At 36.8% G+C, this 18,832-nt stretch overlaps 1 protein-coding gene across 1 annotated transcript in view; it reads right to left on the reverse strand.

Moving 5' to 3' along the window:
• Positions 1-18,832, reverse strand: part of WDR72 (WD repeat domain 72) — a 196,178-nt gene that overhangs the window by 133,284 nt on the left and 44,062 nt on the right. The window contains exon 13 of the mRNA XM_030579063.1: positions 17,609-17,804. Within this exon, the coding sequence (XP_030434923.1) occupies positions 17,609-17,804 (196 nt within the window). The remainder of the gene's footprint in view (positions 1-17,608; positions 17,805-18,832) is intronic.

An 18,832-nucleotide genomic window follows, 5' to 3' on the forward strand; every position in this document is an offset into this window, starting at 1 on the left:
CCAGAACTTATGTAATTTCCATAAAGAATCAGGTATATTCTCATTTATGAGCTATTTTGAGTTGCTCATATTTTCATATGCTAATAGGTTGTTTGCTTTTTAACATATACTAGTCAGTTTTTATTCTTTTTTAAATGAATTCAAGCTATAGTATAAAATATGCAGAGGAACTGCATTAAGTCGGCAACTTTCCATCTTCTTCCTGCATTTTATCTTTTGTGTTGTATTTCACCTCTACAACAGTTTGACTTTCTGGGCTGAACTGCTTTCCTAAAGACTATCTGTAGCAGAAAAAATGAAATTGTTTAATGTTGCATTGCATCTTCCCAGAACTCTAGTGCTCTGGGCCCAAGAAGTTCTCTTGTATTGGTTCAATAATGCAAAGCTGCGTAAACTCCCTCCCTGCAGGTTTTTCCTTCTCTACAATGAAGCACAGCTCTTAAAACACACACTCTTACCAAGCATGACAAAAATCAAGACCTCACCCCACATGGTTTCCGACCTGACTATTAATGTTGAAGGTCAAACCACTACCCTTGAAGAACAGAACGGCTAAATCACTGGAGCCTTTTTCAAATATGAAAAACTCCCTTCAGGGGAGATGTAAGCCTTTCAGCCCTCAATTAACTCCTTCTAGTGATGCAACAGGACATTTAACGGTATTTGAGCCATAGCTTTATCAGCTGTTAATTACTTATTTGGTATGTATGCTACAATAGATGATAAAGTTCCATGTGATATGATGTAGAAATATCATAGTTTTGGATTCTGACTTTAAAATTCATAGGCGATATGGGTGAAAATAAAGTGTGTTTTGTCTTTTTGTGTGAGCAAGCAGATACTTAAGCACATTTTGTTGGGGGCATTTATGGAGATTATTTGAAAACTACATCTTTAACTTTAAAATAAACCTTTCAATAGGTTATATGCATAATATGGTTACTAATATTACATTGTTTCTATGATCCTCAAATGAGATGATTGGGGGGAAGAGGGTGTGAGTATGTGAGAGGGACTCTGATTATTTAAATTTTGAATCCTTGGGATAGCTGAACTAAAATTAAAGAGGTGGAGAAACAAACTACAGAATGGTTTAGAAAAAAATATCAGTATTTTCCATATCTCATTTTATCTGAAAATACAGCATCTATTTGAAAACATTACACGACCACAGCTATTAATATATTCTTCTCTAAAACAAAACATAACACTGAGTTACTTTATAACAAGTTTATATCTTTGTTTATTATCCAAAAAATCTTTAATCAGAGTTCACAAAAACAACTGGATACCCATTTCAATCAAGTAACATTTATCATGGATCTTGGCCACTTGGCACTTTTGAAGATTTATCATCAGTTACAGATGAAGTTCATTGCCTTGTTCACATGAACTGCATAGAGATCGACCTGGTGCCCCTTCCTAACAAAACCATTTCACAGTTCCCGCATCTTACTCCAGCAAATATATAAATTGACTTGGATTTCTGACCAGGGGCATAGAACCCTAGAGGTATCAAACTTAGTTAACTAAAAAAAATATTTTAAATGAACTTTATACAAACTATATGGACTATAAATAGATATTTTGCTTCCAAATGTGTTTTATTGCAGCATGTAAAGTAGCTAGAAAAAAAAGAACATTATGTATTTTTATATAACTATAACTAAAACTATATATATATAGTTCCATAAAAAAGCTACAAAATACATTAAGCAACTCACAACTGAGCTTTGCAGCAGCCCAGACCTTTAGGCTATACAGAATGCATTTTAAAAAAGGCAGTGACTACTATGACCTTGACCCTAGCTACACCATAGCCCCCAGCATTTAAAAAGCAACTGCAGGATTTATCAGCTAGGCCATACTCACCCACTCAAATCTAATTCTGACCGATGACCTGAAGAGAAACAGAAAGAGAGAGAGAGAGAGGGGGAGAGAGAGAGAGAGGAAAAATGAAAAAAAGAGAGAGAGCGTGACACTGAGGGAGACTATAAATCACTAAAATTTGCAAGGACAAAAGGGTCACAGTGATGGAATTATAATTGCCTTTGACAATTACCTAGACATAGAAATAAAGTCAATTAATAGGTGGGTTTTGATACATTTCTGAGACTTTCATTAATATCTCCCAAATTATTTCCTCATGGGTACTGGAAGAGATCTTAAACGTGGTTTTATAAGGGTTTTAATTGCTAACTTCTCTCTAAATCTAGATAGAATGTTAATCAAGTTAAGTGAGGGTTGCTTTCTGAAAAGCTACATCATCACCATTTTTATTAGTCAGTCAGAGGATTGGTCAGGTTAATGATACTATTATTTTTGAGAAAATATTTTTGAAGACTGCTTTAAATAGTGACTACTGGATTAAAAAGAAATAATTTCACTTTCAAGTTTTCCTGAAATGTATTCCACTCAGTGAATACGAATGATGTATCTACATTTTATAAATCACTCATTTATTTTATTTATCTCTTCCTGTTTCTGGTCTCAAAACCACAAATAACTGGGAAAATTCCTAATACAATACCCACTGAAATGACCAGCAGTCCTTCCATTCACTTCCATGGGCACTGAATAAGGCATTGGGAGTGTAATTTGGTCAACCATGGGAGAAAGCACCAGGCAAAAGTCAATCCTTCTTCCTATCTACTGAGTTGCCAGGAGATGGACTGATGGATTTGTAATTGGCCCATGCAACACCCCTTTCAGCGGAGATATGGTGCCACCAGAGGCAGGGAGTGCATTACCACTCCTTGGAGCAAAGATCCTTCTGTATACTCGTCCTCTCTTCAATGGTGTTGGGTTTAATGGTAGAACAACTATATTAGAGATCCTGGATAACACGAGATTGCCATTTCAACTGTGCTTGACGACATACTCAGGACTACAGCCAAGCACCACAGGGATTTTCCCCACACTGCAAACTGGTCTGACAGCTGAGTTTTTTCACCCTCATTTGACTTGGGCATATACTAACTAGTGGCATGGAGGGCCACATTTTGTTGATTATATTCCACACCCCAACCCCCATTATTTTCAGGTTCTTACAGACTTCTTGTACATTTGTTTTAAATTCCCATCCGCAGGAAATTCCAATATGGCATAATGCGTTTTCGTACTGAACTGCGATGAAAAGTCAAAAATGAATTTTTTTCATAAAATGATGAGTTACAAACAATTTCAATTTGGAAACGTTGAACTGTTTTGTCATTTTTGATAGATTTCAACCAACCAAAACGTTTAATTTGGGTTAACCCAAAACAAAACATTTTGATTTTTCTTCTGGAAAAAGAATCAGTATATTGGTAAAAATTATATTTCCAATTATTTAAGCTCAGGTATCCCCACAACAGTTACTTGAGAGCAAAACTATCAAATGCAAACACCTCATTAAACAATGTAAATAACTGGCCCTAGGCAGACTGGGACCCCGTTAGGATTTATCCTCAAACCAAAATGCCAAAATCACTTGTTTCCTTGGGGCTATGAAGAACTGAGCACTATTAAGGGACTCTAATCTCTGCGTAATCATAAAAGTTGTTCTTGTGGCCTGTCACTTGCTGCATCACATGCCCAGTGGCTCCCACATTTGTGTTCGGGTTGGGATAAGGTATAGCTTCAGCACTATATCCATATTATAAGAACTCCTGCTCCACGACATTACAAATGATAAACAGAAACTACAGCAGATCAGGAATTTTCCATCAGTGGAGAAACTGCTTTTCCCCCTAAAAAAATATTGGTGATGTGCAGGCAGGGACTCTAACTACCCTGTGGAAGGGAAGTTTGGGATGATGCCATTGATGGAGGCAATCCCCGCTCTGCACAGTGCTAATTTATCCTCACCAGAGAAGACATACAAATATTTAGGAAAAGCATTTCTTCTCCCTTATAGTGAACTAAATTGTGTCATAAAACACATTTCTAACAAGTAAAAAGATCCAGAAAAGGATATTTCTTGTTCCACTACAGGCCTGCACCCTAATTCCCACTCCATTGATTATACAAGTTGTGCGCGATGCTGCATTGTCAAAACACAGAGTATATTTGTCAGGAACAAAATACTTTTATAGCAAAGTGCAGCTTAATATTAATTTATTGCTTCAAGCCTTGGTTAGAGTAAGCTTAAAATGGGAGGACAAATGAGAAGATTCCCCAGCTCCAAGCACACACACATGCACACACATATATCCACCATCTGCAACCACATCCCCTTCTAGTACACATCGTTTCTCATAGGCTATGGGAGAAATTCTTTTGTCAGAGATGCTTCTTAAAATATTGTCAACACATAACTGCCTAAAAAAAATCTTTAATACAGTGTTTGAAAATGTTCCAACCGCTTGCCTGCCAATATGATAAAAAGTTTTAATTAAGCTAGCACTACGATATTTGTGAAATAGAAAAGCTTTTACATTATAATATATATTTTCAAAGGTAGCACTAACATCTTCCTTTGCAGAAAACGTATTAGAAATATTTCACAGCATTCTTTTTTGGTTCTTATATAATAACAACAACAATAACATGGGTCAGATTACAGAAGAAGACATGGTTTTGCCCATGTTAAAAAAAATTTGTACAATTGTTTTATTGAGAAGCTCTAGTGTCTCCAGGCCCTGGAGCAGCAACTTGAACTTGGAGCAACTTCGAGGGCAACAAAAATTATTAGGGGGCTGGAGCACATGATTTATGAGGAGAAGCTGAGGAAACTGGGATTATTTAGTCTGCAGAAGAGAAGAATGGGAGGGGGAGAAATTTGATAGCTGCTTTCAACTACCTGAAAGGAGGTTCCAAAGAGGATGGGTCTAGGCTGTTCTCAGTGGTAGCAGATGACAGAACAGGGAGTAAAGGTCTCAAGTTACAGTGGGGGACGTTTAGGTTGGATATTAGGAAAAACTTTTTCACTAGGAGGGTGGTAAAGCACTGGAATGGATTACCTAGGGAGGTGGTGGAATCTTCTTTCTTAGAGGTTTTTAAGATCATACTTGACAAAGCCCTGGCTGGGATAATTTAGTTGGGGATTGGTCCTGCTTTGAGCAGGGTGTGGACTAGATGATCTCCTGAGGCCCCTTCCAACCCTGATATTCTATGAACAATTGACCCCACAATTCCTGAGTTTCAACATTCCTCTATTGTCAGCAATATTTGTGAAACCCACTGGCAATCTCTGTGTTTCATTCTCCTTCAGTGACTGGTCTAAATAGAAGATAACATTTTGCTTCTATCAGTCACTCTGTTAGCACAAGTCACAGAGATCTGTGCCACGTATATAAATATTCCATTTCTGATTATGACACCTGTAGAGGTAGGTTTAATTCTACATGATGGAATTTCTGGTTTTTTTTCCCCACTTTCTTTTTTAAATACCTAGAAAATTATACACCAAAAACTATGTTGATAGAATGCTAAGGTTGCAAAATCATGCATTCAAACCTGAATACAACTAACCTTAATTCTGGCATTCCTATCTTAATTCAGACCTCTTGGGCATATACATTATTATAAATTCTTTAATTATATGACCATACATAGTTTTTTTCCATAGGACAGCATTCTAGAGATTAACCTGGGTTGTTTACTGAAGGAAGCTTTTGTCTGCCTCCCTCATGTGTTGCAGAAGCTCCAAGGTGTATAGTTAATGAGGCAGGGGACTTCAAGAGAAGAAAGGCTGGTCTCATGGTTAAGGCACTTGAATGCTATTATGGAAAACTGGATGCTATCTCTGCCTCCAGCACAAAGTTCCTATGTGATGCCAGGCTCTTCACTTAAACCCAGCTTTTGACCCGGGACCACTAATTGAGTGTTTTTTATTTTGAGTGCCCAATTTGAGCCCCAGGGGCTTTTCACAGCTGCAACTGAAGTCACTAGGAGCTGTGTTCAGAAGATATAAAGTGCCATATAATGCTAAGTACAGTAGAACCTTGGAGATACGAACACCAGAGTGACAAACTGACTGGTCAACTGCACACCTCATTTGGAACCCGAAGAATATAATCAGACAGCAGCAGCGACAAAAACAACAACAACAAAACTGTATGACTAAGCAAAATGGCAAGCAAGGGCACAAATGTGTCACACTTTCAGTCGACATAAAGTTAGAAATATTTAAAAAACTCAACAATGATGTTAGCTTCAGCAACATAGTAGTAGAATATGGTATCAGGAAATCAACTGATAGGTCCCTCTTAGGAAAAAAATAGAGCAATTTGCAAAAGAAGCCAAAGACAGCAGAGCAGTAGAAAGTAGGTGTATTGTACATAATGATTTGATGATGCAATGTATCTGTGGTTTTCACAAGAGAGATCAAAAGGCACTCCTAAAAGCAGTGTGATGGTTACAGAAAAGGCAAAATTACTCTGAGAAATGTATCCAGACAAAAAATGAGGACCATTTTAAAGCAAGAGTAACCCACACACTTCCTGGGCGTGGTGTTCTGTGCCATCTAGTGGCAACAACATCACTTAGAGAGAGAGTTGAGAGAGATTAATGAGTTTGCTCTACAGCCTTGGCTAACAGGCAGTTGGCTTTTAGCTCATGCAGTGGAGGCTCATGTACTAAGCTCCAGAGGTCCCAGGTTTGATCCTGCCCACTGATGACAGGGGTCTGTCAGCATTATACAAGCACAGGGTGGCTCCGTCAGTTCAAAGATCAACATGGAATATAGCAGTTGAGGTTGCAAGGAGAGTCTCTGAGAGCTGACTCAAATGCCATTGGTGAATTTCAAATCACTGAATAAGGAAGTGGTCCTGTGAAAATAGTAGTGTGTTATCATGCAATTAAAAACTAACATTATGCATATGCATGTGCAGAGGGGGACTGAATTAAGGTCACACAGGCAGCCTTAATTATGGCATCACCTCACTTTGAGTTCTTGAGTTTGCAATCTTACTGTTCCTTTAACAATTTTTTTCCTGGGCAATTATCTATTTACATTTTCCTGTACTTTGCTCTTATGTACTTAACTGTTCAATGTTGTACAGAAATAATACAATTATTTCCTTTATTAGTGATTGATTTTTTTAAATTCCTTTAATTACTCTATATGTAATTAAAAGTACAGAATACTAACACATCAAAGATAAGGCACCGGCAAACAAATGAATCAAAGATAACGAAAATCAATTTATAAAGCTAACAAATATTTCACGAAATAACAATCCATATTAAAATATGTCATGTAAAATATTATCTTTCATATTACAAACAAATCTTTTCTGACAGTACATATTTTGTGGAAATAAAGTGAAATCAACAATGCTATCCACTGATCCACAGATTATGCAACAGGATCCCTAGGATTTCTCCAATTCCTAAACAGACTGGTAACCTAATGTGGAAAATGTACATCTTGTATAAAAAAATAATGATACTTGGATAAGTTAATATCTCTAAATATTGTGAATAAGTTATATAAGCTATAAATTATAAACTAAAGTGTTCAAGTTTCTTGTTCCCAAAAGCCTGGATAATTCAATTACTTTCTTAATGCTCCTGCAGTTATTAACAAATCTGGTACTACAGTGAAACTCCACTATAACGCGATAATTAGGGTCCAAAAAATGCGATTGTGATAAATGTGAGGTCGCTTTATAGCAGGGTTACGAAAATTTACCATTTCAAGCTGGTCAGTTTAAGTCTTGTAAAAAAAATAATGCTTATCCCAGCGTGTTTTAAATACTAAAGTAGTAATTTAATTACATTTACATGAAAGAAACATTATGAAATCAACTATACTAATCGTTGTGCAGAGTCAATCTGGTTGCATGACTCCATAATTTTAAATTTCATCATGTCTTAAAAAGGCTATCAGGTGTGGTCTGCTTATTTGCCACAGACTGTTGGCTTCTAGCAAAGTCAAGAATGCTTCTGAGTTGGAGGATTTTGACGCTGTCCACATCTTGAGTTTCCAACCACCTCAAACTGACTTCTAAGTGCTTTACTGCCTCGGACACATTTGGTGGGGGAGCTGAGATGCCATCATCGTCGTCGTCATCATTAGCGCCACTGGTTTTGGGCTGTGGTGGTGAAGCTTCATTCTTCCCGCTGACATTTGCAACAATTTCGTCATCTGTGATGTGTTCATATATGGGGCTGATGTCATCTGCTGAAAACCATTTGAGGATATCATGGTGACTGTGCTCATATTCTCTGAGTGCTTCTTCAGCTAAATTTACATCGTCTTCAATGAATCTTGTAAATTCAGGCTCGTCGTCATTACCCTCATGTGTAGATGCCGGAAAAGCTGGACCGAGACCTTTTATCCAGTATCATTCAGTGCAGTCCCATTCAGAAATGGGAACTCCTTCTGAGTGAGCCTGGACAAACCATTGATACAAGGCTGAAGTTAGGCTTTCATCATTAGCAAACTTGACTTTTTTACACTGTAAACCAGTTTCCTCTTCAATAATGCAGAGTAGGCTACGGAGCTTTTCTTCTTCTTTTTTCCACCCTTGCAGAGGGGACTTGCTAATTCCTAGATCTCTAGCAAGCTGAGTTTGTTGTTTGCCCTTCTTTAGTTGATCCAGGGCGTACAACTTCTCTTGGGCAGAAAACGACTTGCATTTGTGAACTGGCATATCAATAACAATAACATATTTTTTAAAATATAGGAAATTAATAACAAGTTAATAGGCAAATGCCATACACATGTACAACCCAAGAACTAAATGCAATGGGCCTGCAATGGCCATGAGTCACTTTATCCTGTAAGACCGGAAGAACATGGTTTATTTATAAATATCATTAAAAAAGTACAGTGCAGGTTTCTGGCAAAATGCAAACAGTATTACGGGGAGCAAACTTTTGATCGTGGTATATCCGAATTTGTGTTATCGCAGGGCGCATTATTGCAAGGTTTTACTGTATCTGAAAAGTAAAATCTTTTGCTTTATATGGGATGGAACAAAAAAATTCCTCTGATAGCCAGAAGTTCATAATAAACACAAGGTCTTTAAGGGTATGTGTACATTGCAATTAAAAACCCTAGCTGCCCTATGCCAGTTGACTTAGGCGTGCAGGGCTTGGGCTGCAGGGCTGTTTAACTGCATTGTAGAGTTCCGAGGGGTGCGGGCCAGCTGCAGGTTTTTAACTGAGTGTAGACATACCCTTAATGGACTCAGATTGGTCCTGGACATCACCGAATATTAACTAACTGCCATAAAAACAATGGTTGCCACAAGAAAAAAATGTAAATTGCTTTTATTACTGTAGTTCTTATCACATTGATATTTACCTCATTTCATAACCCCCCAGGAAGATATCAACTGATCGGGAAACAATAAAAGCAATATAGATAACTGAACCAGTTTCCTTGTTAAAGTGGATTTTAAGTGCAGAAAATATTTATTTTTTACAATTAGAATGAAATTTGTTATTGATTTTCATATTTGTCTTATGGTACATACAGGTTTGGAAAATACCTGTATATGCCATAGTAATGACTACCTCAAATGTACTTTTTGAATCTTTAAGATACACAAAAAAAGAAAGCTGGGACTGGATTGCACACAACAATACAAGTATACAGAAGTAGTTCAGGAATTCTGCATTTTGAAAAAGTATCTTATCAATTTAACAGACCTATGCAACATGTGGTATCATGGAAAAATAAAAATGACAAATACTTACAAATTTGATTAAAAGATGGAGCATTACCAGCATTCACCTTAACTATACACCTCAAAGATTATAATGTATGGCTTCAATATTATTCTGTGTGGATTTCTTCAGGGTGCACATGTGAATAGTGTCATTTCCTACATGTAACATTTATAAAAAGATACTCTTCAAATTTAACTTAGTTTTTTGTTCATAAAGCACTGACTGTACTAACAGCAGTATTCAAAAGTGCTCAAATACTGATAGAAGCAGCAGGGCTACATCCCCACATACCTTGTAAAAATAGCCCCTGGCACATAGTAAAGAGAGGCTGATATAACTGCATAGGGATGTTAGTGAAGCTACCTGAATGCTGGGATAAGCCCCAAAACTGGATATTTATCTTGTAGCTCAGTTTCATAATTCTGTGTGGGTAATTAACATATGCATTTGCCATGGGAAATGCTAGCATATATCTTCCCACTCCTGCACCCCCAGGCCCATGACATGTTCTCCCAAAATTATGGAGTCCGAAACTCAGACAGAGACTACTGCAGGTATCAAGGGTGGAAGGGGGGCAAAGGATGATGCCACTTGCTCTCTTTCAACTCATACCAGCCACTTTTGACCTCTATATGCATAGCTTACTTTTCCTCCATGTTATCAGGGAAGAAGTAGTGACATGAAGGTATATAATATGCTGCTTCTTCCTTGATAACTTGGAGAAAAATCAGAAGCTCTCTGCTACCATGATGAATGAAAGTGATCAGCCAGTGTACACTAAGTATCTGCAGCACCATTTTGTATAAAACTAAGAAATACTTTGATAGAATGAATTAAGTGGCAGAAATGGATGAATGAGTCCATCTCAGTCACAGAGAGAAAAATGACAGATATTTCCAAATGAAATAAGGGGGAATGTCACCTTCAGAGTTACTGAAGGTAAAAAGAACTCAAGATTCAACAAGAGAAATGACAAACAATTCAGGTAAGCAATTTGAAGAACCACCATCTGCTAAGATCCAGAATTAAGGATTCCACTGCCATTTTGATAGCTGAGAAATGAGATACTTCTTTTAACTTTGCCTTTCCTTCCACCAACAAGCCAGTATTTCTCTAATGCTATGCATTGCTTTTTATAGGCAAAAGAGCACTATCCCAAAATACATAAGCAGAAGAGACAGACTGTTGATTATCAGACATGCTACAGCTAAAGGCTCTACACATGCAAGTTCACCTTGTAAAAGCAGGGGAGGGAGAAATAATAGCAAAAATGAGCCACTAATGACCTCAGTGGAGTTAAACAAGGGATGAATTTGACCCACTGAGTTTGCAACAAAGAAGATCCTTTGGGTTGAAACCTTGATTGATTTTCATGGAGCTACACCAATTTACACTATTTAAGGATTTGTCCCATTGTGTCTTCCTATCTAGGTTTTATAAAGGTTGCCCATCACAGTCCAAGGTACTACCTCTGGTGAACACTAATACCGTTTTTAATTTATTAATAAAAGAATCTTTCACTCCATCATACAAGAGCTCCAGAAATGGCTGTGTCTACATTTGGTCCCCTGTAGGACCAAATATAGGTCAATGGAAAAAAATCTACGTATATACATATTTTATTTATATTTTTTCCACCTCAGGATATGTCTACGCAGCAGCTAGGAGGTCCAATTCCCAGCTTGGTTAGACATATGTGCACTAGGTCTTCTCAGAGCTAGCACCTAAAAATAGCAGCATGACTGGAGCAGCATGGATAGTGGATCAAGGGCATAACTAGGACCTTGGATGGAACTGTATTTGTGTGATTAGCTCAAGCTGCTGCCCAGGCTGCGACAACCACCCTATTACCTTTAGCACACAAGCTCAAGCAGAAGTATTTAATTCATCAGGCTGAGCCTTAAAAATGATTGAATGGAAGATATTTAATTGTGATGTACATATTAAACCCATGAAAATCCATTCATAAAAGGCTAACAAGGGGCTGTCCATAAATTATCTAACACTTTTTTGGTGATTTTCAATGCCCACCCACCCCTCGTAACACTAAAACAAACATGCAAAATTAAGGACCTGCCCAGCCCCTAATTTGTTATGTAATTTATGGACAGACTCCCAAAAGAATTTGAGAGCGGGGGGAAAAAACTTCAGCTTATTTTTCAAAAGAGCCTGGTAGGAAACCTGATGCCCTAGAAAATGCTAGGAGAGTCACAGTCATGCACAATGAAAGCTTCCATGTATAAATAGTGAGCCAAAGTCTCCTCTTAATTATTTTCCTGTGTTTGGGCTGAACTGATGTAACTGAGAGGAGAATCTGACCCAGAGGACCATGTTCTAATCTTGTCTGAAATGGTGTGAATTCAGAGTGTCTCCATGAAAGTGAAACAAATTACTGTAGATTTACACCAACAAAACTATATCAAGTACCTCTTGGAATTTTTTTGGTTCACATCCTGGAAATACTAGAGGTTAGCAACTTTCCGAGTTACCAATTAATTCTAATACAAAAATAACAGTTTTGTTTTGTTTTACTGCAAATGGTAATATACCAGTTTGACATAAAACTAGATTCCTAGTACGGATTTCACTTAACCTAAGAGGTAAAGAATTAGTCATGTAGTTGACTGAACAGCCAAAAGAATAACATTTATCATTAATTATCACCATCAAATAGTCTACAGCTTCATTCAAACACAGAATCATCTTCTGGCCAGTGAAAGCAGGACTCCCACTTAAATCAATGGGGTGATATGGGCCACACCTAGGCCATAGGTAATATATGACTCATTATGCTCACCTATCAACAAATATATTACTTGCAGCCTATAGTTAAAGTCTGCATTGTTTCCATAGACAATTCTTCATTTCTGTCTGATGATACTGTATTCATCTTTTCACATAGGTCTATATGAGGACCTAGACAATGCCTCTGTCTGCCTGATTGGCACTGACATATCTATATAGTTCTCAATCTAGGTCAGACCAATTTCAAGGATCAGTGCCATAACCTCCCATGTTCTACTGTTGTACAGATATAATTTATATTAACCAACTACAGTATATCCTAGGAGGAGTTCCCTAGGTATGCTAGGTACTATTTCAATTACAGACACAAAGTGAATCAGAAAAAAATCGTCAGTATGACAAATAATGGCTGCCTTGCTAACTTCTAGCTACTTCTCACAGTTTTAGTACTAGACTGCTTCATGAAGGTAGCAACAAAATATATAAAACAGTGATTTAAAATAGTCTATAGTTTAAAAATCCTACCTCTTGCACCCTTTATGAATCTATAATCTTTGTGGGCTATTGCATCATAGTACCTTCTATTTGCTTTGCTCACCAGGATGCACAGAAGTCACCATCCATGATACAGCCTATTCCCACTGGTGTACCTGGCCTATTCAGTACTAGTCTCTGCCTCCTCACCAACCTTTTTCACTCCATCTGGGGTACAATGAGTCCTATGTGGTGGGTAAGAAGGACCAGTTCCTGTATCTGGAATGCAGGGACTTGCACTTATGTCTGGCTGCTGCACAGGGCTACAAAAACGAGAGGGCCCTCTTTTGTGTCCCCATTCACACACAGCAGCTGAGTATGATCTGGTCCATGCTACTTAATTTCCATAACCTAGGACAGAAATGACTGACATTCACTTGAGTCCTTATCCTGCAAACCCCATGGAGGTGAAATTCTTCTTTTTGTATAGAAGGCCTATACACTGTTTAAGTCTCACGTTAGCCCTCAAAACAAGTCTTGCGTGGTGCATACACTTTATGGTAGTCCTCTCCACTGGAGTACAATTCATGCTGGGGGCATGGAGTGGCCATTAGCTTCAATGAGAGCTCCACATATGGAGTGCTTGCAATGGAGAGCTCAGAGTCTCATTTCTTAAATGACAGAGTGAATTATTCACTAACTAATTAATTTGACCCATAAAGTTTGAAACACCTATGATCCATCAGCACCATTTCTACTTACGTTTAAATGATCAGTAAAAAAGCAAGAACATTACTGAAGGCTGCAAAAGTCATTTAACTTCATAAATTTGGGAACTAACTTCTTGCACCAAATTTCATTAAATGTGAGATGTAACAATAATAAATTATAGCTTCACAATTTTCACCAACATATTCTCTTTGCTCATAGATCCAAAAAAAGCACTAAAAATGTTACATTTAAAAACTTTCCCCTTGATCCACCTACTTGTGACTGGGTATTGCAGAACACAGAGTTCTGCTCTGATATACCTTCTGCAGTCACTTCATTTTCATCCAATTTAAGTTCTAACAAAATTTAGCCCTTGGTATAGAATGAACAACCAATGATATGTAGTCTCTTTCATACAGGTAAAATAGGCAGTGTTGATGCTTTTAACTCTGACTTTTCTTCCTTGTATGAGTTTAATTTACATTCTTAACACAGTTCTTCTGGTTTAATTTCCTCTTTTAAAGTATTTTTAAGTATTTCATTGATATGCTGTAGGGTCTGAGTTTCCTTAGAATCCAATAGCATGTCAATAGCCCCTTTCAGATTTAGCTGAGTTGTGAGCTTTAGCCTTAATTCATGTTTATAGTATATGCTGTAAGAGCTCCTGAGAAGCTATTACAGTGTATCCTGCAAATACATATTAACAACAGCACAGATTGCATATTATGGATCCATAGTAACAAATACATACTAAAAACGTATATGAAAAATAAATATTGTGAATGCATAGTAGCGGTTTTAAGAACATTAGCATCTCAGCTGTTTTATTTTTAATATCCAAAGTGATTAACCCATGATATGAAATAATCCCTTGTAAAACTCATTTTTAAAACTATTGTAGCTGTGATTGAGAGAGAATTACAGTGAACATCAAGAACATCATGTACTTTATTTTGTCATTCTTAAACATGAACTTGGCCAGTTTTACTTCAGAATATGCTTCAAATGCACACAACAATTCTCTGGTTAAGATACTGTATGCCAGGTTTCATCCCCAAAATATATTTGGGTGTTCTGGTTCTAAAACCTTCAAAAAAAATAAGATTTCTATGGGAAATGTTGACAAATCTTTATCCTTCAGAATTAAGGAATTGTAAGCATTTCCTAGAATATCACCCTCATAAATTCAAATTACATTCCTTTAAAGATGTCTTATCTCAGTTAGATGAAAGGGGGCAAAATTCTACCTTCCGGTATTTGCACACTCAAAATTCTCACTGACTTCTACAGGAGTTTTAGATGAACAAGGAATGCAGGATTGCGACAAAAGGATGTTAAGATTTCTCTAATTTTCTCCCTTAAAAATGTCAGAATTTACCAACAACTACCACATAGTGGTAGGTAATTATTTTTACTTCCCTATTGTTACAAAAGGAAATTAGTCTCAGATTCTATTGCGGGTAAATGTTGATTTTTCTGCTGACGGCCACTGTGTAAGTCATTTGTGGTAAGAGGCATCAACTTTTAACTCCCTGTTCTCATCACCTTATTTACTCCCATTTTTTAAAGTACAGTGTGTATGTAGCTTAAAACTTTAAAACTTGTTTTTTTAAATGGGTAAGCAATAATATTTTTATGAAGAAAGTGCATAATCCTGTGCCAAGTAGTTTCAGTCTTAGATTTAGTGTCACAGTGAGACATTTTTCACATAAGAGAATGCCAACGTACTTGAGGTTCAGTGAGATCTCAAGATTTACAAACTATGAGGTGTAAACAGATTTGCCCAGTGCTGAATTCTGAGTAAAAGTAATTGAACAGTAGGAGCCTGCAATCTGATAGGCATTCCATAGCAAGAAATGGGAAGGAGTTAAAAAAAGTACCCAACATCTTCTATGCTTATATTACATAGAAGCGCGAGTGCACTTCAAATTCATTCTGATTTTAAAGGTATTACCAGTTTCAGAGCTATTGTTCATCTTTAAAATGGAGAACATAACTAGATCCAGTAATATCTCTAGAACCAGAATGGAAGTAAATGCATCCATTGGACATATGCTTCTGTTGTTTTTTTTTAATTAGTTTAATATGTAAACATATTATATTCATGGCTTGAGGGAGCAAAGTCAGTAGGTGGGCAGGAGTGGTGCAGTGATGGACAGCATTTAAAAGCTAACCAAAAGAAGTGAGTCTTGAGAAGGGTGGGAAAGGAGGAGAATGAGGTTGCATGAAACACAGAATCAAGAAGGTATTACAAGTGTGATGTATAGTGGAAGAAAAAGAGGGGACCAATACAGATCGAGGGTAATGTAAAGAAGTGACCAGACAAGCGGAGGGAGAATGTTTTGAAATCTACAAAAGCTCAAAGGGAAGAGATGACTGAGCAGGAGGGGGGAACTAATGCAATCTAATGTGTACCTGTTTGGAGGAAAACCCTCAGAATTTGGCCGGTCAAGCACATATTTACAGAGCAGACTTAATGTACAATAAAAACGGGAATCTTAAACATTATAAGTATTAATCAGCAATTACAATTAAGAAAAAGTGCATAACCAAATAAAAATATGAATGGAGAAATGTAGCATTTTCAAAACCTCCAAAGTGACTCCAGAGCACTTGAAAATTGCTTTTGAGAATATGACTCTTAAGCGCCATGTTCTCAAGCCACTGAGGCGCTTTTGAAAATTTTATTCCACAACCTTTTTCATTGCAGTAGGATTAAAGCTGTAAATGTAAGCAGCAGTTTTAAGTCTTTTACTCACAGAACAGCAAATAATAGCACAGTAGAAAATAAATAAGCACTACACACAATTTAACAGTCTCCTGAGGTCAGTGTGGCTCTCCAGCTCAAGAGCAACATCTTTTCTGTTTCTTTTGAACAAAAAGGTGTAATTTAGAAGCATTTTCAAAACCTAGATAAAATATTTTTGCACAATATGTCTTCAATACTGGGAAAAAAACCATACTGGTTTTGGAAAAAAAACATAGTTTTCAGCAGATTTTAAATGCTAATAACTTCATTTTAAGCTAAGCCAATTTTTTTTTTTTTTAAGATTCAGTATATTAGAGGAAAAATAAGTACCATATGCCTTGGCAGTTCCTATCCTAATTACTCAACTGTATTAAATAGCTTACTAAAATCCAGGTAGCATATAATTTATGCAGTCTGCTTTTTGCCAAGTACTTCATTGAATATTGGTATTTATCACATTTAAACAGGGAACTCTGTCTAAAATAGGTACTTTTTCAGGATAGCCTTTGACTTAGCTATATTAGTTTTAGAGCAAAATATCTTTATAAATGTTGTGAATTAAGTTTTGTATAGTGAATTTTGTAACATTATATTTCCCTCTAGTTAATTAATATTCTTTATATTACATGGCTTCTAAACTCATTATGTACTCTTTTTTCACAAGATGTGTTCTCACTTGCAGAGATAAACATTGTATTGCAATTTTCAATAACATTAAAGCTTCTAATAATTTTAAGTCTCTCAACATTCAAATAAGTACATTTACCATCCTTATGAATCAGCAGCCACCCTACTGAATCACCTGTGAACCCACAATTTAAGCTGAAATTCTCCGTGTTAGTTTTCACAACTCCACAGTTGTGAGCATTGCAATTAATTATCTTCCATTATTACTGATCATCAATTAACTCAAAAGGTTGCTAAGATTGTGAGTGTGCTGAAGAAGGCAAAATGTAATGACATAATTTGAGATTGGTAGGACAGTAAATTTCTCTCTTGTTAATAATTAAAGTAGATAACTTATGTTTTTATTTATAGCTTCTAGAAATATCCAGCTCACTTCTCTGTACTGCAATATCAGCTAATCATCTGCTTGTCAGGCTCTGACTCAAGCGCTTGTATTTTATTATTGACATATTCTATAATCACATGAAGCCTTTAATTCTTGCTCATTTATAATAAAAAAATTAAAGTTTCTAGTTAATAAATGTAATCTGTTACTATCTTTGCATGGCCCCACTACAGATCTGGGTCCATGTAACCAAACATCATAGATTAGAACAAAACTAATTAGCGAGGGCTGAACAAGAAAAAACACATTACCTGTTTCAATTTCCCAAACATAAACGGAATCATCTTCGCATCCGACAATTAGCAGATTTTCAGCAAGGTGCCATTTTATCATCTTCACAGGAAACAAATGCTTCCTGGCATGTAAGAGACATACTCTCTCCTGAAGGTGTAGAAGTGCTACTGAATGATCACTGCATATACAGCACACAATCCTGTGCCCGTTTAGCTGCAAAAACATATAAATAACTCAATTTTTATGATTATTTTTATTGTTTTTATTGTGGTGGCACCTAGGAGCTACAGTCCTGGACCAGGAGCCCATTGTGCTAGGCACTGTACAAACAAACACAAAAGAGTCCCTACCGCAAAATATGTTCATTTAGAAACTAGTGTTACGTTTCAGCCTGTATTCCAAAAATTGTTTAAAAAGATTAACTATAAATCTGATCTCCAAAGGAAAGATACACATGCAATTGCATGTGTATTTGGGGGGAGGGATAGCTCAGTGGTTTGAGCAGTGGCCTACTAAACCCAGGGTTGTGAATTCAATCCTTGAGGGGGCCATTTAGGGAACCAGGGTAAAAATCTGTCTGGGGATTGGTCCTGCTTTGAGCAGGGGGTTGGACTAGATGACCTTCTGAGGTCCCTTCCAACCCTAATCTTCTATGATCCTCTAAAAAAATCACACACATCAACAGGTACTTTATTAAAGCAGCAACTATATAATCAAATATACTTAGTAATAGAGGTTTTCCCTGGAAATAAATGAAAAATTACTTTAACCCAAATCACTATTCATCTGACATAAAATTATGTGTCAGTTCTTATGACACAAAGGCCAAAGGCAAAATATCACCAGTGCAAACACTGGGTATGTTATAATTGCATTTTGAATTATGTGAATCTATCTGTTTGAATTATGTGAATCTATCTGCCTTATTTCAACAAGTAATCCTGACACAGGGTGGAACTCACCCTCAGGTAAAATTCACCCCCATGCAAAGGACCAGAAAAATACCTAGGTGCCATTAAGTCCAACACAACCCCCAAAAACAGGGCTTAAGAGATCAGGTTACTACCTTTTGTCACGGAGTGATTTTCACCTAGCAGCGCAGAGGCCCTATGAACCAGTTAAGCCTTAAAACTCTGTGTACATGTAATTTTTGCCCAAAATCCTAGTATTTACTCCTGTGGCAAACCTGAACCATCACCTATTCTATCGCATCTACTCTGCTATTTTTAGTTAGCTAGCTC

The sequence above is a fragment of the Gopherus evgoodei genome, chromosome 10, assembly GCF_007399415.2.
Source record: "Gopherus evgoodei ecotype Sinaloan lineage chromosome 10, rGopEvg1_v1.p, whole genome shotgun sequence".
Lineage (NCBI taxonomy): Eukaryota > Metazoa > Chordata > Testudines > Testudinidae > Gopherus > Gopherus evgoodei.